At 44.0% G+C, this 25,190-nt stretch overlaps 1 protein-coding gene across 1 annotated transcript in view; it reads right to left on the bottom strand.

Moving 5' to 3' along the window:
* The window catches only part of DYSF (dysferlin), a 384,808-nt gene that overhangs the window by 200,098 nt on the left and 159,520 nt on the right, over nucleotides 1-25,190 (bottom strand). The window contains exons 25-27 of the mRNA XM_069745121.1: nucleotides 22,875-23,041; nucleotides 18,056-18,170; nucleotides 17,419-17,524 (exon numbers count right to left, since the gene is read on the bottom strand). Of these exons, the coding sequence (XP_069601222.1) occupies nucleotides 17,419-17,524; nucleotides 18,056-18,170; nucleotides 22,875-23,041 (388 nt within the window). The remainder of the gene's footprint in view (nucleotides 1-17,418; nucleotides 17,525-18,055; nucleotides 18,171-22,874; nucleotides 23,042-25,190) is intronic.

Raw genomic sequence — 25,190 nt, 5'->3', positions numbered from 1 at the left:
GTCCAGCGCAATCGGCGGCGCTCACGGGGGGAGCGCGGCCGATCGCGGCCGGGTGTCAGCTGCCTATCGCAGCTGACATCCGGCACTATGTGCCAGGAGCGGTCACGGACCGCCCCCGGCCCATTAACCCCTGGCACACCGCGATCAAAGATGATCGCGATGTGCCGGCGGTGCAGGGAAGCATCGCGCAGGGAGGGGGCTCCCTGCGGGCTTCCCTGAGCCCCCCGCAGCAACGCGATGTGATCGCGTTGTTGGGAGGGTCTTACCTCCCTCCCTGCCTGCTCCAGACCCGGATCCAAGATGGCCGCGGATCCGGGTCCTGCAAGGAGGGAGGTGGCTTCACAGCGCCTGCTCAGAGCAGGCACTGTGAAGGCTGCACTGCTCTAAGTGAGATCAGTGATCTGACAGAGTGCTGTGCACACTGTCAGATCACCGATCTGTGATGTCATCCCCCCTGGGACAAAGTAAAAAAGTTTTAAAAAAAATTTCCAAATGTGTAAAAAAAAATTTAAAAAAATATTCCTAAATAATGAAAAAAAATATATATATTATTCCCATAAATACATTTCTTTATCTAAATAAATAAAAAAAACAATAAAAGTACATATATTTAGTATCGCCGCGTCCGTAACGGCCCGACCTATAAAACTGGCCCACTAGTTAACCCCACGAGGCAAAAAACAACGCTTTATTATCATACCGCCGAACAAAAAGTGGAATAACATGCGATCAAAAGGACAGATATAAATAACCATGGTACCGCTGAAAGCGTCATCTTGTCCCGCAAAAAACGAGCTGCCATACAGCATCATCAGCAAAAAAATAAAAAAGTTATAGTCCTGAGAATAAAGCGATGCAAAAATAATTATTTTTTCTATAAAATAGTTTTTATCAAAACATAAAAAAATGATATAAATGAGGTGTCGCTGCAATCGTACTGACCCGAAGAATAAAACTGCTTTATCAATTTTACCAAACGCGGAACGGTATAAACGCCTCCCCCAAAAGAAATTCATGAATAGCTGGTTTTTGGTCATTCTGCCTCACCAAAATCGGAATAAAAAGCGATCAAAAAATGTCACGTGCCCGAAAATGTTACCAATAAAAACGTCAACTCGTCCCGCAAAAAACAAGACCTCACATGACTCTGTGGACCAAAATATGGAAAAATTATAGCTCTCAAAATGTGGTAACGCAAAAAATATTTTTTGCAATAAAAAGTGTCTTTCAGTGTGCGACGGCAGCTAATCATAAAAATCCGCTAAAAAACCCACTATAAAAGTAAATCAAACCCCCCTTCATCACCCCTTTAGTTAGGGAAAAATTTAAAAAATGTATTTATTTCCATTTTCCCATTAGGGCTAGGGTTAGGGCTAGGGTTAGGGCTAGGGTTAGGGCTAGGGTTAGGGTTAGGGCTAGGGTTAGGGCTAGGGTTAGGGTTAGGGCTAGGGTTAGGGCTAGGGTTAGGGCTAGGGTTAGGGCTAGGGCTAGGGTTAGGGCTAGGGTTAGGGCTAGGGTTAGGGCTAGGGTTAGGGCTAGGGTTAGGGCTAGGGCTACAGTTTGGGTTGGGGCTAAAGTTACAGTTAGGGTTTAGATTACATTTACAGTTGGGAATAGGGTTGGGATTAGGGTTAGGGGTGTGTCAGGGTTAGAGGTGTGGTTAGGGTTACCGTTGGAATTAGGGTTAGGGGTGTGTTTGGATTAGGGTTTCAGTTATAATTGGGGGGTTTCCACTGTTTAGGCACATCAGGGGCTCTCCAAACGCGACATGGCGTCCGATCTCAATTCCAGCCAATTCTGCGTTGAAAAAGTAAAACAGTGCTTCTTCCCTTCCGAGCTCTCCCGTGTGCCCAAACAGTGGTTTACCCCAACATATGGGGTATCAGCGTACTCAGGACAAATAGGACAATAACTGTTGGGGTCCAATTTCTCCAGTTACCCTTGGGAAAATACAAAACTGGGGGCTAAAAAATAATTTTTGTGGGAAAAAAAAAGATTTTTTATTTTTACGGCTCTGCGTTATAAACTGTAGTGAAACACTTGGGGGTTCAAAGTTCTCACAACACATCTAGATAAGTTCCCTGGGGGGTCTAGTTTCCAATATGGGGTCACTTGTGGGGGGTTTCTACTGTTTAGGTACATTAGGGGTTCTGCAAACGCAATGTGACCCCTGCAGACCATTCCATCTAAGTCTGCATTCCAAATGGCACTCCTTCCCTTCCGAGCCCTCCCATGCGCCCAAACGGTGGTTCCCCCCAACATATGGGGTATCAGCGTACTCAGGACAAATTGGACAACAACTTTTGGGGTCGAATTTCTCCTCTTACCCTCGGGAAAATACAAAACTGGGGGCTAAAAGATAATTTTGGGGGGAAAGATTTTTTTTTTAATTTTCACGGCTTTGCGTTACAAACTGTAGTGAAACACTTGGGGGTTCAAAGCTCTCACAACACATCTAGATGAGTTCCTTAGGGGGTCTAGTTTCCAAAATGGTGTCACTTGTGGGGGGTTTCTACTGTTTAGGTACATTAGGGGCTCTGCAAATCAATGTGACACCTGCAGACCATTCCATCTAAGTCTGCATTCCAAATGGAGCGCCTTCCCTTCCGAGCCCTCCCATGCGCCCAAACAGTGGTTCCCCCCCACATGTGGGGTATCAGCGCACTCAGGACAAATTGGACAACAAATTTTGGGGTCCAATTTCTCCTGTTACCCTCGGGAAAATACAAAACTGGGGGCTAAAAAATAATTTTTGTGGGAAAAAATTTTTGTTTTATTTTTACGGCTCTCCATTATAAACTTCTGTGAAGCCCTTGGTGGGTCAAAGCGCTCACCACACATCTAGATAAGTTCCTTAGGGGGTCTACTTTCCAAAATAGTGTCACTTGTGGGGGGTTTCTACTGTTTAGGTACATTAGGGGCTCTGCAAACGCAATGTGACACCTGCAGACCATTCCATCTAAGTCTGCATTCAAATGGCAGTCCTTCCCTTCCGAGCCCTCCCATGCACCCAAACAGTGGTTTCCCCCCACATATGGGGTATCACCGCACTCAGGACAAATTGGACAACAACTTTTGGGGTCGAATTTCTCCTGTTACCCTCGGGAAAATACAAAACTGGGGGCTAAAAAATAATTTTTGTAGGAAAAAATTATTGTTTTATTTTTACGGCTCTCCATTATAAACTTCTGTGAAGCCCTTGGTGGGTCAAAGCGCTCACCACACATCTAGATAAGTTCCTTAGGGGGTCTACTTTTCAAAATGGTGTCACTTGTGAGGGGTTTCTACTATTTAGGCACATTAGGGGCTCTGCAAACGCAACATGGCGTCTCATCTCAATTCCTGTCAATTTTGCATTGAAAAGTCAAACGGCGCTCCTTCCTTTCCGAGCTCTCCCATCCGCCCAAACAGTGGTTTACCCCACATATGGGGTATCAGCGTACTCAGGACAAATTGTACAACAACTTTTGGGGTCTAATTTCTTCTCTTACCCTTGAGAAAATAAAAAATTGGGGGCGAAAAGATAATTTTTGTGAAAAAATATGATTTTTTATTTTTACGGTTCTGCATTATAAACTTCTGTGAAGCACTGGGTGGGTCAAAGTGCTCACCACACCTCTAGATAAGTTCCTTAGGGGGTCTACTTTCCAAAATGGTGTCACTTGTGGGGGGTTACAATGTTTAGGCACATCAGTGGCTCTCCAAACGCAACATGGCGTCCCATCTCAATTCCTGTCAATTTTGCATTGAAAAGTCAAACGGCGCTCAATCCCTTCCGAGCTCTCCCATCCACCTAAACAGTGGTTTACCCCCACATACGGGGTATCAGCGTACTCAGGACAAATTGTACAACAATTTTTGGGGTCCAATTTCTTCTCTTACCCTTGGAAAAATAAAAAATTGGGGGCGAAAAGATAATATTTGTGAAAAAATATGATTTTTTATTTTTACGGTTCTACATTATAAACTTATGTGAAGCACTTGGTGGGTCAAAGTGCTCACCACACCTCTAGATAAGTTCCTACTTTCTAAAATGGTGTCACTTGTGGGGGGTTTCAATGTTTAGGCACCTCAGGGGCTCTCCAAACGAAACATGGCGTCCCATCTCAATTCCTGTCAATTTTGCATTGAAAAGTCAAATGGCGCTCCTTCGCTTCCGAGCTGTGCCATGCGCCCAAACAGTGGCTTACCCCCACATGTGGGGTATTGGCGTACTCAGGACAAATTGTACAACAATGTTTGGGGTCCATTTTCTCCTGTTACCCTTGGTAAAATAAAACAAATTGGAGCTGAATTAAATTTTTTGTGAAAAAAAGTTAAATGTTCATTTTTATTTAAACATTCAAAAAATTCCTGTGAAGCACCAGAAGGGTTAATAAACTTCTTGAATGTGGTTTTGAGCACCTTGAGGGGTGTAGTTTTTAGAATGGTGTCACACTTGGATATTTTCTATCATATAGACCCCTCAAAATGACTTCAAATGAGATGTGGTCCCTAAAAAAAAAAATGGTGTTGTAGAAATGAGAAATTGCTGGTTCCAAAATTGTGCTGATGTAAAGTAGACATGTGGGAAATGTTACTTATTAAGTATTTTGTGTGACATATCTCTGTGATTTAATTGCATAAAAATTCAAAGTTGGAAAATTGCGAAATTTTCATAATTTTCGCCAAATTTCCGTTTTTTTCACAAATAAACGCAGGTACTATCAAAGAATTTTTACCATTGTCATGAAGTACAATATGTCACGAGAAAGCATTGTCAGATTCACTGGGATCCGTTGAAGCGTTCCAGAGTTATAACCTCATAAAGGGACAGTGGTCAGAATTGTAAAAATTGGCCCGGTCATTAACGTGCAAACCACCCTTGGGGGTAAAGGGGTTAATAAGAGTCTTAATGCTGTCCAGGAGGGAGGGCTGTTCGGCACGTAATATGTCATCCGTGCAACGTTGGCATAGGGTCTTCTTGTAAGCAGAAGGAAGCCTGGAACCACCAAACACCACACTTGCGGCTGGGTTTGCTTTTAGGGGCAGAGACCTTTTCTCCCTAAAAGAGAGAAAAGGCATACTAAATGACCCATACTATCAATGCCTGGACAGTGAAGGACCAGCCCAGCTACTCACGGTAGGAGGGTGAACGCTGGGTTCTGCAGACACAGCTGTAGGTTTGTCGCCATCCATGGTCAAACTGTCACAGTCACACAGAGACAGAGACACTGTGTCTTACCTGGAGGCTCCTGACCAGGATATGAAGATATCGAGGTCCAGAGTTATGTGCTCCTCCTCCCGTTGGTCTGTAGGGAGGATCCCGGGAACGACCCTAGGAGCAATCCAGGCACAGGAGCACCTGGACCGCAAGAGGTTGGTGTATGCGGTCCAGCGTGGAGCCCCAGGACGCGAACCGGAAGCGCGCCGACGACATCACTTCCGGCGCGCGCAGACACTGGAACTTCAGCAGCACGCTGGGAGGAGGACGACGGGGAGCTTCGGGAGGACCCCGGCAGCACATCCCCGCCCCGCTTTACCTCCGGGAGAGGCGCGGGAGGGAGTCCCGAGTCGCATGGACCATGGAGACGGGAGCAGCCACGTGGAGGAGGAGAGGAAGACCACCCAACCTCGGCTGCCCAGCATGGTAGGCTTTTTCTAAGGGCTCCGCTCGCTGACTACAGCAGTGTTATGTAGGCAATCCAGTGACACAGTGTGCCAGCAATCAGAGCACATACAGTGAGCTGACAATAACCCAAAAACAATAGAACGAGCTCTGAGACGTGGAATCTCTGTAGACCGCAATACCTGAACCTAACCTAAACACAACTAAAGGCAGCTGTGGATTGCGCCTGACACTACCTAGGCAACTCGGCACAGCCTGAGGAGCTGACTAGCCTGAAGATAGAAAAACAAGCCTGACTTGCCTCAGAGAAATACACCAAAGGAAAAGGCAGCCCCCCACATATAATGACTGTTAGCAAGATGAAAAGACAAACGTAGGGATGAAATAGATTCAGCAAAGAGAGGCCCGATATTCTAGATAGAGCGAGGATAGCAAAGAGAACTTTGCAGTCTACAAAAAACCCTAAAGCAAAAAACCACGCAAAGGGGGCAAAAAGACCCACCGTGCCGAACTAACGGCACGGCGGTACACCCTTTGCGTCTCAGAGCTTCCAGCAAAACGAAATGACAAGCTGGACAGAAAAAGTAGCAACAAAAGCAAAAAGCACTTATCTAAGCAGAGCAGCAGGCCACAGGAAAGATCCAGAAGCTCAGATCCAACACTGGAACATTGACAAGGAGCAAGGAAGACAGAATCAGGTGGAGTTAAATAACAAAGCAGCCAACGAGCTCACCAGAACACCTGAGGGAGGAAGCTCAGAAGCTGCAGTACCACTTGTGACCACAGGAGTGAATTCAGCCACAGAATTCACATCAGTACCCCCCCCTTGAGGAGGGGTCACCGAACCCTCACCAGAGCCCCCAGGCCAACCAGGATGAGCCACATGAAAGGCACGAACAAGATCTGGAGCATGGACATCAGAGGCAAAAACCCAGGAATTATCTTCCTGAGCATAACCCTTCCATTTAACCAGATACTGGAGTTTCCGTCTAGAAACACGAGAATCCAAAATCTTCTCCACAATATACTCCAATTCCCCCTCCACCAAAACCGGGGCAGGAGGCTCAACAGATGGAACCATAGGTGCCACGTATCTCCGCAACAACGACCTATGGAATACATTATGTATGGAAAAGGAGTCTGGGAGGGTCAGACGAAAAGACACAGGATTGAGAATCTCAGAAATCCTATACGGACCAATAAAACGAGGTTTAAATTTAGGAGAGGAAACCTTCATAGGAATATGACGAGAAGATAACCAAACCAGATCCCCAACACGAAGTCGGGGACCCACACGGCGTCTGCGATTAGCGAAAAGTTGAGCCTTCTCCTGGGACAAGGTCAAATTGTCCACTACCTGAGTCCAGATCTGCTGCAACCTGTCCACCACAGAATCCACACCAGGACAGTCCGAAGACTCAACCTGTCCTGAAGAGAAACGAGGATGGAACCCAGAATTGTAGAAAAATGGAGAGACCAAGGTAGCCGAGCTGGCCCGATTATTAAGGGCGAACTCAGCCAACGGCAAAAAGGACACCCAATCATCCTGGTCTGCAGAAACAAAACATCTCAGATATGTTTCCAAGGTCTGATTGGTTCGTTCGGTCTGGCCATTAGTCTGAGGATGGAAAGCCGAGGAAAAAGATAGGTCAATGCCCATCCTACCACAAAAGGCTCGCCAAAACCTTGAAACAAACTGGGAACCTCTGTCAGAAACAATATTCTCAGGAATGCCATGCAAACGAACCACATGCTGGAAGAACAAAGGCACCAAATCAGAGGAGGAAGGCAATTTAACCAAGGGCACCAGATGGACCATTTTAGAAAAGCGATCACAGACCACCCAAATGACTGACATCTTTTGAGAAACGGGACCGGCAAGGGCAAAAGCAACCCACTGGCATGTGAACAGCAAGGCTTAGCCCTAGCACAAATCCCACAGGACTGCACAAAAGTACGTACATACCGTGACAGAGATGGCCACCAGAAGGATCTAGCCACTAACTCTCTGGTACCAAAGATTCCAGGATGACCAGCCAACACCGAACAATGAAGTTCAGAGATAACTTTACTAGTCCACCTATCAGGGACGAACAGTTTCTCCGCCGGACAACGATCAGGTTTATTCGCCTGAAATTTTTGCAACACTCGCCGCAAATCAGGGGAGATGGCAGACACAATGACTCCTTCCTTGAGGATACTCGCTGGCTCAGATGAACCCGGAGAGTCGGGCACAAAACTCCTAGACAGAGCATCCGCCTTCACATTTTTAGAGCCCGGAAGGTACGAAATCACAAAATCGAAGCGGGCAAAAAATAACGACCAACGGGCCTGTCTAGGATTCAAGCGCTTGGCAGACTCGAGATAAGTAAGGTTCTTATGATCAGTCAATACCACCACGCGATGCTTAGCTCCTTCAAGCCAATGACGCCATTCCTCGAATGCCCACTTCATGGCCAGCAACTCTCGGTTGCCCACATCATAATTACGCTCAGCAGCCGAAAACTTCCTGGAAAAGAAAGCACATGGTTTCAACACCGAGCAACCAGAACCTCTCTGTGACAAAACCGCCCCTGCTCCAATCTCAGAAGCATCAACCTCGACCTGGAACGGAAGAGAAACATCTGGTTGACACAACACAGGGGCAGAACAAAAACGATGCTTCAACTCCTGAAAAGCTTCCACAGCAGCAGAAGACCAATTAACCAAATCAGCACCCTTCTTGGTCAAATCGGTCAATGGTTTGGCAATGCTAGAAAAATTACAGATGAAGCGACGATAAAAATTAGCAAAGCCCAGGAATTTTTGCAGACTTTTCAGAGATGTCGGCTGAGTCCAATCCTGGATGGCTTGGACCTTAACCGGATCCATCTCGATAGTAGAAGGGGAAAAGATGAACCCCAAAAATGAAACTTTCTGCACACCGAAGAGACACTTTGATCCCTTCACAAACAAAGAATTAGCACGCAGGACCTGGAAAACCATTCTGACCTGCTTCACATGAGAGTCCCAATCATTTGAGAAGATCAAAATGTCATCCAAGTAAACAATCAGGAATTTATCCAGATACTCACGGAAGATGTCATGCATAAAAGACTGAAACACAGATGGAGCATTGGCATGTCCGAACGGCATCACTAGATACTCAAAATGACCCTCGGGCGTATTGAATGCAGTTTTCAATTCATCTCCTTGCCTGATTCTCACCAGATTATACGCACCACGAAGATCTATCTTAGTGAACCAACTAGCCCCCTTAATCCGAGCAAACAAGTCAGATAACAATGGCAAGGGATACTGAAATTTAACAGTGATCTTATTAAGAAGGCGGTAATCAATACATGGTCTCAGCGAACCATCCTTCTTAACTACAAAAAAGAACCCTGCTCCCAGTGGTGATGACGATGGGCGAATATGTCCCTTCTCCAGGGATTCCTTCACATAACTGCGCATAGCGGCGTGTTCAGGCACGGATAAATTAAATAATCGACCTTTAGGGAATTTACTACCAGGAATCAAATTGATAGCACAATCACAATCCCTATGCGGAGGTAGAGCATCGGACTTGGGCTCTTCAAATACATCCTGATAATCAGACAAGAACTCTGGGACCTCAGAAGGGGTGGATGACGAAATCGACAAAAATGGAACATCACCATGTACCCCCTGACAACCCCAGCTGGATACCGACATGGAATTCCAATCCAATACTGGATTATGGGTTTGCAGCCATGGCAACCCCAACACGACCACATCATGCAGATTATGTAGCACCAGAAAGCGAATAACTTCCTGATGTGCAGGAGCCATGCACATGGTCAGCTGGGTCCAGTACTGAGGTTTATTCTTGGCCAAAGGTGTAGCATCAATTCCTCTCAACGGAATAGGACACCGCAAAGGCTCCAAGAAAAATCCACAACGTTTAGCATAATTCAAATCCATCAGATTCAGGGCAGCGCCTGAATCCACAAACGCCATGACAGAATACGATGACAAAGAGCATATCAAGGTAATGGACAGAAGGAATTTGGATTGTACAGTACCAATGACGGCAGACCTATCGAACCGCTTAGTGCGCTTAGGACAATCAGAAATAGCATGAGTGGAATCACCACAGTAGAAACACAGACCATTCAGACGTCTGTGTTCTTGCCGTTCAACTCTGGTCATAGTCCTATCGCACTGCATAGGCTCAGGTTTAATCTTAGACAATACCGCCAAATGGTGCACAGATTTACGCTCGCGCAAGCGTCGACCGATCTGAATGGCCAAAGACATAGACTCATTCAAACCAGCAGGCATAGGAAAACCCACCATGACATCCTTAAGAGCCTCAGAGAGACCCTTTCTGAACAAAGCTGCCAGCGCAGATTCATTCCACAGAGTGAGTACTGACCACTTCCTAAATTTCTGACAATATACTTCTATATCATCCTGACCCTGGCACAAAGCCAGCAAATTTTTCTCAGCCTGATCCACTGAATTAGGCTCATCGTAAAGTAATCCGAGCGCCAGGAAAAACGCATTGACATTACTCAATGCAGGGTCTCCTGGCGCAAGAGAAAATGCCCAGTCCTGAGGGTCGCCGCGCAAAAAAGAAATAATAATCAAAACCTGTTGAATAGGATTACCAGAAGAATGAGGTTTCAAGGCCAGAAATAGCTTACAATTATTTTTGAAATTAAGAAACTTAGTTCTATCACCAAAAAACAAATCAGGAATAGGAATTCTTGGTTCTAACATAGATTTCTGATCAATAGTATCTTGAATCCTTTGTACATGTGTAACGAGATTATCCATTGAAGAGCACAGACCCTGAATATCCATGTCCACACCTGTGTCCTGAAACACCCAAATGTCTAGGGAAAAAAAAAGACTGAACACAGAGCTGAGAAAAAAAAATGATGTCAGAACTTCTTTTTTCCCTCTATTGAGAATCATTAGGTTGGCTCCTTGTACTGTTATGTAGGCAATCCAGTGACACAGTGTGCCAGCAATCAGAGCACATACAGTGATCTGACAATAACCCAAAAACAATAGAACGAGCTCTGAGACGTGGAATCTCTGTAGACCGCAATACCTGAACCTAACCTAAACACAACTAAAGGCAGCTGTGGATTGCGCCTGACACTACCTATGCAACTCGGCACAGCCTGAGGAGCTGACTAGCCTGAAGATAGAAAAACAAGCCTGACTTGCCTCAGAGAAATAACCCAAAGGAAAAGGCAGCCCCCCACATATAATGACTGTTAGCAAGATGAAAAGACAAACGTAGGGATGAAATAGATTCAGCAAAGAGAGGCCCGATATTCTAGATAGAGCGAGGATAGCAAAGAGAACTTTGCAGTCTACAAAAAACCCTAAAGCAAAAAACCACGCAAAGGGGGCAAAAAGACCCACCGTGCCGAACTAACGGCACGGCGGTACACCCTTTGCGTCTCAGAGCTTCCAGCAAAACGAAATGACAAGCTGGACAGAAAAAGTAGCAACAAAAGCAAAAAGCACTTATCTAAGCAGAGCAGCAGGCCACAGGAAAGATCCAGAAGCTCAGATCCAACACTGGAACATTGACAAGGAGCAAGGAAGACAGAATCAGGTGGAGTTAAATAACAAAGCAGCCAACGAGCTCACCAGAACACCTGAGGGAGGAAGCTCAGAAGCTGCAGTACCACTTGTGACCACAGGAGTGAATTCAGCCACAGAATTCACAACACAGCAGCCCCTGAGATAAACCTCTTCATGCCCTACTGGAGATAGCAGGAAGGGGAGGGTTATTTAACCTCTGTGTGTTTCCTGTTCCCCATTAGGGCGGGTAGACATCCTCCAAGGTGACTGTCGTGGAAGGGGACTAGAGAAAGTGCATATTATAGTCCAAAAAATACGTTATGAGCATGGCCAGATGCTCGGATAACACCTGCGTGTGCTCAGAAAAGATGTTATCTGAGCATGGAGGGGGCAGTTCATCTGGTCATGGTAATCATCAATCATAAAAATCTTTTATATTTAGAATCTTCTAAGCATGAGACGCCTAGACAGGCAAGATGGTTGTGGTTCTTTATCAGGTACCACTTTTGGGAATAAAAACATTAATGCAGATGCCTTATCTTGTTGTATTCCTGAGAGTGGAGATAATTGTGAACCTTTTCCTATACTACAGAAAGGCGTAGTTATTGCTTCTATATGTTCTGATCTTAAGAAAATAGGTGGTAGAGGAGAAGTCATTATTATGGGGGACTTCAACTACCCTGAAATAGATTGGGGAACAGAAACCTGCAGTTCCAGCAATGGTAATCGGTTTTTGACAACTATGAGAGACAATTACCTTTCACAACTGGTTCAGGACCCAACAAGAAAGGGGGCACTGCTAGACCTAATATTAACCAACAGGCCAGACCGCATATCAAATATAAGGGTTGAGGGTCACTTGGGAAATAGCGATCACAAAATAATAAGTTTTCATGTATCCTTTAAAAAGATGTGTAGTAGAGGGGTTACAAGGACACTAAACTTCAGGAGGGCAAATTTCCAACGGATGAGAGAGGATCTTGGTGCAATTAACTGGGACGATGTCCTGAGACACAAAAATACACAAAGAAAATGGGAGACGTTTATTAGCATCCTGGATAGGACCTGTGCACAGTATATACCGTATGGGAATAAACATACTAGAAATAGGAGGAAACCAATATGGCTAAATAGAGCTGTAAGGGGCGCAATAAGTGACAAAAAGAAAGCATTTAGAGAATTAAAGGAAGTAGGTAGTGAGGAGGCATTAAATAAATACAGAAAATTAAATAAATTCTGTAAAAAGCAAATCAAGGCAGCAAAGATTGAGACAGAGAGACTCATTGCCAGAGAGAGTAAAAATAATCCTAAAATATTCTTTAACTACATAAATAGTAAGAAACTAAAAAATGATAGTGTTGGCCCCCTTAAAAATAGTCTGGGTGAGATGGTGGATGAGGATGAGGAAAAGGCCAATATGCTAAATGACTTTTTTTCATCAGTATTTACACAAGAAAATCCCATGGCAGACAAAATGACTAGTGATAAAAATTCCCAATTAAATGTCACCTGCTTAACCCAGCAGGAAGTGCGGCGGCATCTACAAATCACTAAAATTGACAAATCTCCGGGCCCGGATGGGATCCACCCTCGAGTACTGCAGGAATTAAGTACAGTCATTGATAGACCATTATTTTTAATCTTTAAAGACTCCATAATAACAGGGTCTGTGCCACAGGACTGGCGTATAGCAAATGTGGTGCCAATATTCAAAAAGGGAACAAAAACTGAACTCGGAAATTATAGGCCAGTAAGCTTAACCTCTACTGTGGGTAAAATCCTGGAGGGCATTCTAAGGGACGCTATACTGGAGTATTTGAAGAGAAATAACCTCATGACCCAGTATCAGCACGGGTTTACTAGGGACCGTTCATGTCAGACTAATTTGATCAGTTTCTATGAAGAGGTAAGTTCCGGATTGGACCAAACGAACCCAGTGGATGTAGTGTATATGGACTTTTCAAAAGCTTTTGATACGGTGCCACACAAAAGGTTGATACATAAAATGAGAATAATGGGGATAGGGGAAAATATGTGCAAGTGGGTTGAGAGCTGGCTCAGGGATAGGAAACAAAGGATGGTTATTAATGGAGCACACTCGGACTGGGTAGCGGTTAGCAGTGGGGTACCACAGGGGTCAGTATTGGGCCCTCTTCTTTTTAACATATTTATTAATGACCTTGTAGGGGGCATTCAGAGTAGAATTTCAATATTTGCAGATGACACTAAACTCTGCAGGGTAATCAATACAGAGGAGGACAATTCTATATTACAGGATGATTTATGGAAACTAGAAGCTTGGGCTGATAAATGGCAAATGAGCTTTAATGGGGATAAATGTAAGGTCATGCACTTGGGTAGAAGTAATAAGATGTATAATTATGTGCTTAATTCTAAAACTCTGGGCAAAATCGTCAATGAAAAAGACCTGGGTGTATGGGTGGATGGCAAACTCATATTCAGGGGCCAGTGTCAGGCAGCTGCTACAAAGGCAAATAAAATAATGGGATGCATTAAAAGAGGCATAGATGCTCATGAGGAGAATATAATTTTACCTTTATACAAGTCACTAGTTCGACCACACTTAGAATACTGTGCACAGTTCTGGTCTCCGGTGTTTAAGAAAGACATAGCTGAACTGGAGCGGGTGCAGAGAAGAGCGACCAAGGTTATTAGAGGACTGGGGGGTCTGCAATACCAAGATAGGTTATTACACTTGGGGCTATTTAGTTTGGAAAAACGAAGACTAAGGCGTGATCTTATTTTAATGTATAAATATATGAGGGGACAGTACAAAGACCTTTCTGATGATCTTTTTAATCATAGACCTGAAACAGGGACAAGGGGGCATCCTCTGCGTTTGGAGGAAACAAGGTTTAAGCATAATAACAGACGCGGATTCTTTACTGTAAGAGCAGTGAGACTATGGAACTCTCTGCCGTATGATGTTGTAATGAGTGATTCATTACTTAAATTTAAGAGGGGACTGGATACCTTTCTGGAAAAGTATAATGTTACAGGGTATATACACTAGATTCCTTGATAGGGCGTTGATCCAGGGAACTAGTCTGATTGCCGTATGTGGAGTCGGGAAGGAATTTTTTTCCCCAATGTGGAGCTTACTCTTTGCCACATGGGGTTTTTTTGCCTTCCTCTGGATCAACATGTTAGGGCATGTTAGGTTAGGCTATGGGTTGAACTAGATGGACATATAGTCTTCCTTCAACCTTAATAACTATGTATGTAGAGGCTCAGGGAGGCAGCCTTGCCTTAGGTAAACTGTTCGTACCTGTGAATCTCTGTCTTAAATTAACATCATGATTCAGTCTTGGGTGGACATCCTGGCAGTAAAGACAGATCTCTTTACTCTGCGCTTTTGGTGGTCTGGGGTACACCAGGATGTTCAGGAGTATGTAGCTGCCTGCAGTGTTTTTGCATGTTCTAAGACCCCTCATACTCGCCCGTCTTGGTCTCTCCAACCATTGGCGATTCCCAGTAGACATTGGACTCATTTATCAGTAGATTTCATCACTGATCTACCAGTATCTTCAGGTAATACACTGATTTTGGTGGTGGTGGACAGATTCAGCAAGATGTATCATTTAATTGCGCTACACGATCACCCAGTGACAAGACCTTGGTGCAAATTTTTATCAAAGAAATCATGAAATTACATGGGATTCCTATGGATACTGTTTATGACTGTGAGGTGCAAATTATTTCCAAATTTTGGAAAGCGTTTTGCACTCATTTGGGGATCCATCTGTTGTTTTCTTCAGCCTTTCATCCACAGTCTAATGGGCTAACTAAACGGGTTAACCATAATCTTGAGACTTATCTTAGGTGTTTTGTGATGTTTGATGGGTCCAGACCTTTGTGTTGATGGTTGGGTGTGGTTGTCCTCGAAGAACATTAAGTTGAAGGTTCTTTCTTGGAAACTGGGACCCAGGTTCATCAGTCCTTATAAGATTGCGGCAGTCATTCCTGTAGCATTCTGCCTTGCTTTGCCACCCACTTTTCGGATTTATAATGTGTTTCACCAGTCTCTACTCAAAAAGTTAGTTGTGTCCTCTGAATAATCACCATAACATCCATCCCTGGTCATTGTTGATGGGAATTTGGAATTTCAGATCACTAAGATCATTGATTCTCACTTGATTTGCTGGTCTCTTCAGCATCTGTTACACTGAAAGGGTTACGGTCCTGAAGAGAGAATGTGGGTACCAGGATCTGACGTCTGTGTGGTCAGGTTGATCCGGTCTTTTAACAAGGCACAGCCTGATAGACCAGGCCCTGAGGTCTCTCTTAGAAGGGGGGTAATATCACGGGTTTACCGTGACAGAGAGGGGCCCGAAAGCCACAGTATCTGACTTCACGTAATCCTGCACTGGAAAGAAGAACTTCACTATCATATTAAACAGTGCAGGTTTCTACTAGCAGTGCAGGGGTTAATATGATCAGTCCAGAGCTCATGGAGCTTTCCTGCTTTTATGGTCTCAGATGTTCAGTATTGGCCACTCCCATCCATGCTGCCTAGTTCTGGAATTGGAGGAGTGGGTTGTTTGAGGAAGCGTTTGGAGTGTTGTTCAGAAGACTGTTGATTGATGATTTGTCTGTGTGCATATCCTCATCCTCTCCTATTTGGTTTTTCTTTCCTTTACTTAGCGGTGTTCTACTCTGTTCTTTGTGAGTGCATATTTGTTTGATATTTTCATTTATCCCTGTACATCTTCCCTTGTTAGTCTGGTTTGTGTATTCTTATACAGTACAACTCCCCACTTCCCGTGGTGGGGGAGGGAACAGATGAGGGCTGATTTAGGAGCTCAGCAAGGCACATGGCCATGGCATCTTCACCATCAGAAGTAATCTGGAGAGCAGTGATAGATAGGGTGCCCCTAACTTTAGGGATATGGAAGGAGGCCCTAGCCAAAGGAAATCATGCAACAGTTCCACAACACCCAATGCATACTGCTACAACAACACTCGAGTGGTTTAAGGGGAAACATGTAAATGTTTTGGAGTGGCCTAGTCAAAGCCCAGACCTTAATCCAATGGAGAATCTGTGGTCAGACTTGAAGATTGCTGTTCACCAGCGGAAAACATCTAACGTGATGGAACTGGACCTGTTTGCCATGAGAAGTTAGCAAAAATCCCAGTGGCAAGATGTGGAAATCTCATAGAGACTTATCCAAAGAGACTTGCAGCTGTAATTGCCACAAAAGGAGGCTTTACAAAGTACTGACTTTAGGGGATGAATAGTTATGCACACTAAAGTTTACAGTTATTTTGTTCTATATGTTGTTTGCTTCTCAATAGAAAAAAAGAAAACAAATGTTTACAGTTGTAGGCATGTTCTTTACATGAACTGATGAAAGCCCTCTAAAAAACAGTGAAACTCCAGGTCGTTAGGTAGTAAAACATGAAAAATGGCAAGGGGACTGAATACTTTTTCAAGCCACTGTATCATTCGCACGCACATCATTCACACACTAAATAAACATAAAATACACAATAAACATAATACACATAATATAAACAAAATACATACACACATAATATGCACACTTGCATACACACACACCGTGCAACAACAAAAACTAAAAAAAATGCCCCATTACACAGTCGAAATCAGCAATAACGCAGATTTACGCCATGTATTTGACTTGTGAATTAGCCCAAAAATGTAGATGTCAGGACTGTACAATACAGTGAAGATGTATCACTGCACACACTGAAATCTGCACAAATGCCCCTCAAAGGAAGGTTAGTTTGGAGTTATTTTGTAATGCACTTCAACTGAGATTAAAATAATCTGGAAAACTGGAGCAGATGGAAACTAGAGTATCCCAATAAGACGGTGATCATAAATGTGTGACCTCTCCAGTGTGGCCAGCTATGGCATCACCGCTCCTGGCTGATCTGGAGCACTTATCACTAGAGATGAGCGATCCCGTACTGTAACGTTTGGGGTTTGTACCGGACACCTACTGTACAGTGCTGAGCTCTGAACCAGGACTTCCCTGGAAGTCCATTTTAGTGATCGGTGTTCCGGGAGAAAAGAAAGAGAGATATTCTGTAGCATTTTACAGCACCAAAGTTCGGTCCACAGTGACTTCTATGAGTTTCAGGTTGTACCTGAACTTTGAACTAGACGAACCTGAACATCCATGGATCCGCTCATCCCTACTTATCAGTAGCCTCATCATGATCATCATGATCATCTCTGGACACCTGATTCATCTTACCTTGCTCATCCACGGCTCGGTTTATATCTGTCGTCCATTCTTCATCTTCCCACTTCCATCCCGGGGGACATTCAATCTCAACTTTCGGTAGAACTTTTTCTCCATTCTAAAAGTCATAAAAATAATATTAACTATCAGGCCAGTTGCTGGACAATCAGGAAAGTTTGTTAATTTCTACTGCAGGTGGATAAAAAAAATGTAAGAAAATCAATAAAATGAACAATAAAATACAATCTATCGCTGACTGCTTGAACAGTAATCCAAAAATCATCTGAACCAAAAGCCTCCAGGTCAGTAATGCCTCAAAGAAAAGAAAAGATCTCAACTAGAAATGAATATAAAGACTGTATAACATATGGAGGAACTACCTTTCCTTTTTCACATCCTGGTACTTTAGCTGTGGTAAGACTGAGGACCAAAACAACATGGCTGATCGTCATGGGATGTTTTTAGGAGACTCACAAAAGTCTATCCTCGAAAAGTACAACATCCATGATTGTAACTCTAAAGATGGAGCTCAGTAAATTCTCTCCATCTAGGAATATGGGTTAACTTCCCCTGCCTCATCTCCAAGGTGTTCTTCATTACTATAATACTATGGTAACTCTGTTTTTCATCTTCTACGCTCCTTCCTTACCACATTTGTGTAGGCTTCGGTCATATGAATCCATTGCCCTCCAGGCAGTCGGGCCTGGTTTTCAAAGACTTCTTCCACAAAGCTCATATGCCCAGCGTCGATGTCGTACAATAATCTGATGAAAGAAGAACATAACTGAAATGAAAGCAAAGAAGCAAGCCAAAGTAAAACCCACACAACACAACCTAAAAGGTCTGCTGGGTTTTTGTAAGAGTTCATAATGTCAGAAGATGTAGAAAGCTTATCTACAATGGCTTTGGCAGTTGCCTACTGGCATTGATCCTACACTACTACTAGCATGAGTCCTGGAATATTTGTAGATCGGCCAACTAGAAGGAAGGTCACTATTCCTACAAGTATACGGAAAATGATGATCATCCTACACACTAGAAACCTCAAGAAGACTACTAAAAGGGATGATGATACTAAGGCAGGTAGTGAATGTAACAGGAGAAGTAAGAGGTTAAAGTAAAAGGAGTGGGCCAAGTGAGGAGCCGAAAAATATAGAGGCTACATATTGGAACCATTAGCTTTCTGGGAAGTGAGACTTAATAAGTAAAGGTATGAGGGTTTCATCAGTCCAACTTTTTAAAGAAATAAAATTAGAATCTGTCATTGTTTTTCGAAATTTGTTCTTTCATAGATGGTGAATTTGGTTCCTGATGAGAAGCTTCCTAGCTGGATTACTGTACGCTCGCTGCGGTCGTGTTAAAAATCAGAATGAATTAATGGACAGAGTTATTTTAAAGGGTTTATCTTGAGGACCACATATTCTTTGTTCCGAAAAAAAAGCTGTGGCCTCCCAAAGCTTAAGGGTCAACTTTTACCTCAGAGGTTGGGTCTAGAGACCATCATTGACCCATGGTTGGTTTGGTTCCTGAGGTCTTTATTACTATTCCAATATACTGTAGCTGGGGCCGTGTTAAGTTTGGTGGTAGACCCATTCCACCTCTAGGACCGTGTGGTCCTCTTAAATGAAGTCCATGGGAGTTAAGAAGGCATATAGTAAAACCAGCCACATGTTAGGACTTTAAGACAGAAGGTCAAATGCAAGTGCAGCCAACTCATCACCTCTTTATAGGATTATGGACATCAAGAATGGTTGCTATATAATTGACCTCCAGGTCTTCGAATTGGTGTAGGGATGATCCTCACTAAAAGACATCCATATCGAGATCTTTTTAAATTTTCATCTATCTGAGAAATTTAATAAGGATCCTTCTGCAGTTCTGACTTCTACATGGTGAAATATTGACTTTTCTTGAGGAGCAATTCAGCAATAGGCAAAAAAAAAGTATGTAGAAGAGCTCTAGTCCGGAAGTAGAACGCCACTGCTCTACTGCTACCGGCAGTGCTTTCTTCTGTCCTCAAGAAACCTCCAGTGATTGCCTCATATATCATCCTATACGTCCACACAATAGCTATATCTACCGGTACAGGTTACCGCCACAATGATCTGATTGCTGCACAGAGCGTAATAATTCACAGCTGAAGAGTATCGCAGGGATCCAGCTCAATAATATTTTAAAAATATGTCTTGAGGAAAACTCGTCTCCATATTTTTCTTGGAAAGTTCCGCACCATAAAAATTGTTCAACTATTTCAGCATTCCTCATACCGTGTGTTTTTTTCTGATATTTGAGAGCCGTCCTTTGCGGCTATGACCCCGATTCCCTAAACCGCCTGAGGAATTTGTGGTGCTGAATCATTACTGCAAATTCTGCCATGATGTTCATAATCACATTGTCATACGCCTCGTACCGAGCGGTGGCATGAGCCAGCGGCGGGATGAAGGAAACCAGAACTGTAGAACATGTTGCGCGCTTACCGGTAAGTGTTGTGTCACGCTCAACACGGAAGGGTGTTAATAACTAAACTATTTCAGTAATTGAAACTAAAAGCAAGAAATCCCAGAGGCCGGTGAACCGCGTCCCATTGCACCACGCTGATGAATGCTTTAAGACTCTGGCAAAGACGTTCCGACCACAAAAAAACTATTAACATTTTTATGATGCCTACGAGCCAAAACTGGGCATTTTCACAGCAATGCAAGTCTAAAGATTTACTAAGATCTGTAATCTTTAACCCCTGTGTGGTTTTACTACTAGTATTGGAAATTTGAGACATTTGGTCAACATGACACCAATTTAAGACACTATGGCACAGACGTACCACACGTAGCTGTTATGGGACCCTTCACAAGAAGGAGCCCAGATCAGGTTCTCCATAAACAAATTCATATAGGACAAAAAGTCTCTCAAAATGGAGATGTACACCATAGGAGTGTGAGGATGGTGATGTACACCATAGGAGTGTGAGGATGGAGATGTACACCATAGGAGTGTGAGGATGGTGATGTACACCATAGGAGTGTGAAGATGGTGATGTACTCCATAGGAGTGTGAGGATGGAGATGTACACCATAGGAGTGTGAGGATGGAGATGTACACCATAGGAGTGTGAGGATGGTGATGTACACCATAGGAGTGTGAGGATGGAGATGTACACCATAGGAGTGTGAGGATGGTGATGTACACCATAGGAGTGTGAAGATGGTGATGTACTCCATAGGAGTGTGAGGATGGAGATGTACACCATAGGATTGTGAGGATGGTGATGTACACCATAGGAGTGTGAGGATGGAGATGTACACCATAGGAGTGTGAGGATGGTGATGTACACCATAGGAGTGTGAGGATGGAGATGTACACCATAGGAGTGTGAGGATGGAGATGTACACCATAGGAGTGTGAGGATGGAGATGTACACCATAGGAGTGTGAGGATGGTGATGCTCACCATAGGAGTGTGAGGATGGAGATGTACACCATAGGAGTGTGAGGATGGTGATGTACACCATAGGAGTGTGAGGATGGAGATGTACACCATAGGAGTGTGAGGATGGTGATGTACACCATAGGAGTGTGAGGATGGAGATGTACACCATAGGAGTGTGAGGATGGAGATGTACACCATAGGAGTGTGAGGATGGAGATGTACACCATAGGAGTGTGAGGATGGTGATGTACACCATAGGAGTGTGAAGATGGTGATGTACTCCATAGGAGTGTGAGGATGGAGATGTACACCATAGGAGTGTGAGGATGGTGATGTACACCATAGGAGTGTGAGGATGGAGATGTACACCATAGGAGTGTGAGGATGGTGATGTACACCATAGGAGTGTGAGGATGGAGATGTACACCATAGGAGTGTGAGGATGGTGATGCTCACCATAGGAGTGTGAGGATGGAGATGTACACCATAGGAGTGTGAGGATGGAGATGTACACCATAGGAGTGTGAGGATGGAGATGTACACCATAGGAGTGTGAGGATGGTGATGCTCACCATAGGAGTGTGAGGATGGAGATGTACACCATAGGAGTGTGAGGATGGAGATGTACACCATAGGAGTGTGAGGATGGAGATGTACACCATAGGAGTGTGAGGATGGTGATGTACACCATAGGAGTGTGAGGATGGAGATGTACACCATAGGAGTGTGAGGATGGAGATGTACACCATAGGAGTGTGAGGATGGAGATGTACACCATAGGAGTGTGAGGATGGAGATGTACACCATAGGAGTGTGAGGATGGAGATGTACACCATAGGAGTGTGAGGATGGAGATGTACACCATAGGAGTGTGAGGATGGAGATGTACACCATAGGAGTGTGAGGATGGAGATGTACACCATAGGAGTGTGAGGATGGAGATGTACACCATAGGAGTGTGAGGATGGAGATGTACACCATAGGAGTGTGAGGATGGAGATGTACACCATAGGAGTGTGAGGATGGTGATGTACACCACAGGGACAGGGACAGGGACAGGGAGAAGGACTTGGGGATCCTAGTTAATGATAAACTTACCTGGAGCAGCCAGTGCCAGGCAGCAGCTGCCAAGGCAAACAGGATCATGGGGTGCATTAAAAGAGGTCTGGATACACATGATGAAAGCATTATACTGTCTCTGTACAAATCCCTAGTTAGACCGCACATGGAGTACTGTGTCCAGTTTTGGGCACCGGTGCTCAGGAAGGATATAATGGAACTAGAGAGAGTACAAAGGAGGGCAACAAAATTAATAAAGGGGATGGGAGAACTACAATACCCAGATAGATTAGCGAAATTAGGATTATTTAGTCTAGAAAAAAGACGACTGAGGGGTGATCTAATAACCATGTATAAGTATATAAGGGGACAATACAAATATCTCGCTGAGGATCTGTTTATACCAAGGAAGGTGACGGGCACAAGGGGGCATTCTTTGCGTCTGGAGGAGAGAAGGTTTTTCCACCAACATAGAAGAGGATTCTTTACTGTTAGGGCAGTGAGAATCTGGAATTGCTTGCCTGAGGAGGTGGTGATGGCGAACTCAGTCGAGGGGTTTAAGAGAGGCCTGGATGTCTTCCTGGAGCAGAACAATATTGTATCATACAATTAGGTTCTGTAGAAGGACGTAGATCTGGGGATTTATTATGATGGAATATAGGCTGAACTGGATGGACAAATGTCTTTTTTCGGCCTTACTAACTATGTTACTATGTTACACCATAGCAGTGTGAGGATGGAGATGTACACCGTAGGAGTGTGAGGATGGACATGTACACCATAGGAGTGTGAGGATGAAGATGTACACCATAGGACTGTGAGGAAGGAGATGTACACCATAGGACTGTGAGGATGAAGAGATGTACACCATGCACCAGACGTGCTGCAGATGTCACGATTACAGATTACTGGTCCTCCATATCGATTTGCACCATCTCTAGAAATAATGTGACATTAAGAAGCAGTTTACAATCTGAACTCACGTCTTCTCTGGGCTGATGAACCAGTCCCCAGCCCACGTCCATCCACTGGAGGGCTTGAAACTTTCCTTTGGAAGTTTGATCTTCCCTGTCACATCTGAGTACTTTGGGTATGTCAACCCAGTGGTTCCCCAGTTGCCCAGTAAAGCCAGCTTGGTCTGGTTCTCGTACTGAAAGACAAAGGATGTTGTCAATCTCAATATGTGTGATCCGTAGTGATGATAAGTGATGTTGCTGAACTATTTCTTCTAACATCTTGTAGTCACTGGTCAATTAGGTACAAAAGGGATAACCAATTATAAAAAGCTTCAAAGGAAAACCACAATGCGTCATTACAGATATACAGTTGTGCTCAAAACTTTTCCTCCACTCATGGTTAGTGGTTGGGTGAAGCCATTTATTGTCAAACTACTGTGTTTTCTCTTTTCAAATCATAACGAGAACCCAAAACATCCAAATGACCCTGATCAAAAGTTTGCATACCCCATTCCTTAATAAAGTGTATTGCCCCCTCTAACATCAATGACAGCTTGAAGTCTTTTGTGGTAGTTGTCGATGAGGTTCTTTATTTTCTCAGCTGGTAAAGCTGCCCACTCTTCTTGGCAAAAAGCCTCCAGTTCCTGTAAATTCCTGGGCTGTCTAGCATGAGCTGCGTGCTTGAGATCTCCCCAGAGTGGCTCAATGATACTGAGGTCAGGAGACTGATATGGCCACTCCAGAACCTTCACTTTGTTCTGCTTTAGCCAATGACAGGTCGACTTGGCCTTGTGTTTTGGACCATTGTCATGTTAGGACATCCAAGTACGTCCCATGCGCAGCTTCCAGGCTGATGAGTACAAATTTGCCTCCAGTATTTGCTGATAACATGCTGCATTCATCTTTCCTTCAACTTTGACCAAGTTTCCTGTGCCGTTGTAGCTCACACATCCCTAAAACATCAGCGATCCACCTCCATGCTTTACAGTAGGAAGGGTGTTCCTTTCATCATAGGCCTTGTTGACCTCACTCCAAATGCAATGTTTATGGTTGTAGCCAAAAAGTTCAATTTGCGACTCATCATTCCAAATTAACTTGTTCCAGAAGTTTTGAGGCTTGTCTCTGTGCTGTATTGCGTATTGTAGGCGAGATACTTTGTGGCATTTGCGCAGTAATGGCTTTCTTCTGGCGACTCGACCATGCAGCCCATTTTACTTCAAGTGCCTCCTTATTGTGCATCTTGAAACAGCCACACCGCTAGTTTTTAGAGAGTCTTGTATTTCAGCTGATGTTATTTGTGGGTTTGTCTTTGCATCCCGAACAATTTTACTGGTAGTTGTGGACGTCAGTTTTGTTGGTCTACCTGACCGTGGTTTTGTTTTTACAGAGCCGCTGAATTTCCATTTGTTAATCACAGTTTGAACGCTGCTGACTGGCATTATCAATTCCTTGGATATCGTTTTGCATCCCCTTACTGTTTTATACAGTTCAACTACCTTTTCCCATAGAGCTGTTGACAATTCTTTTGCTTTCCCCATGACTCACAATCCAGAAACGTCAGTGGCTGGATGAAAGATGCAAGAGTCTGTCTGGATCCCAGAAACTCACTCAGCTTTTATGCACACATACTGATTACAAGCAAACAGGTCAAAGGTGAGGATTAGTGATGAGCGAGTGTGCTCGTTACTCGAGTTTTCTGAGCATGTGCGGGTGTTCTCCGAGTATTTTGGGCGTGCTCATAAATTATGTTTTTGTCTCCGCAGCTGCATGATTTGCGGCTGCTAGACAGCTAGACAGCCTGAACACATGCAGGGATTACCTGATTGTTAGGGAATCCCCAGATGTATTCAGGCTGTCTAGCAGCCGCAAGTCATGCATCTGAGGAGACAAAAACATAATCACACCCAAAATACTCAGAGAACACCTGAGCATGCTCGGAAAACTCAAGTAACGAGCACACTCGCTCATCACTAGAGAGGATGTTACCTTTAGTAGCAATTCAAACCCATTTGTGTCAACCTCTGTGCATGTTATCAGGCCAAAATTACCTGGGTATGTGAACTTGTGATCAGGATCATTTGGATGTTCTGGGTTCTCGTTATGAGTTAAAAAGAGAAAACACAGTAGTTTGACAATAAATGGCTTCACCCAACCACTGACCATGAGAGGAGAAAATGTTTTGGTGTTATCATTCATATTCTCTGAAAAAAGGCCAAGGCAGCAAAAATTCTGCTGGGGTATGTAAACTTTTGAGCACAACTGTACCATCAATTAAAAGGAAAATGACACCCTGAAAAGTCTTCCCGATGTATCGCCTCCATATTGCAGCAGATTGATATATAG

This window comes from Ranitomeya imitator, chromosome 1 (assembly GCF_032444005.1).
Source record: "Ranitomeya imitator isolate aRanImi1 chromosome 1, aRanImi1.pri, whole genome shotgun sequence".
Classification (NCBI taxonomy): Eukaryota; Metazoa; Chordata; class Amphibia; order Anura; family Dendrobatidae; genus Ranitomeya; species Ranitomeya imitator.
This window is presented reverse-complemented; position numbering and strand designations above follow the sequence as displayed.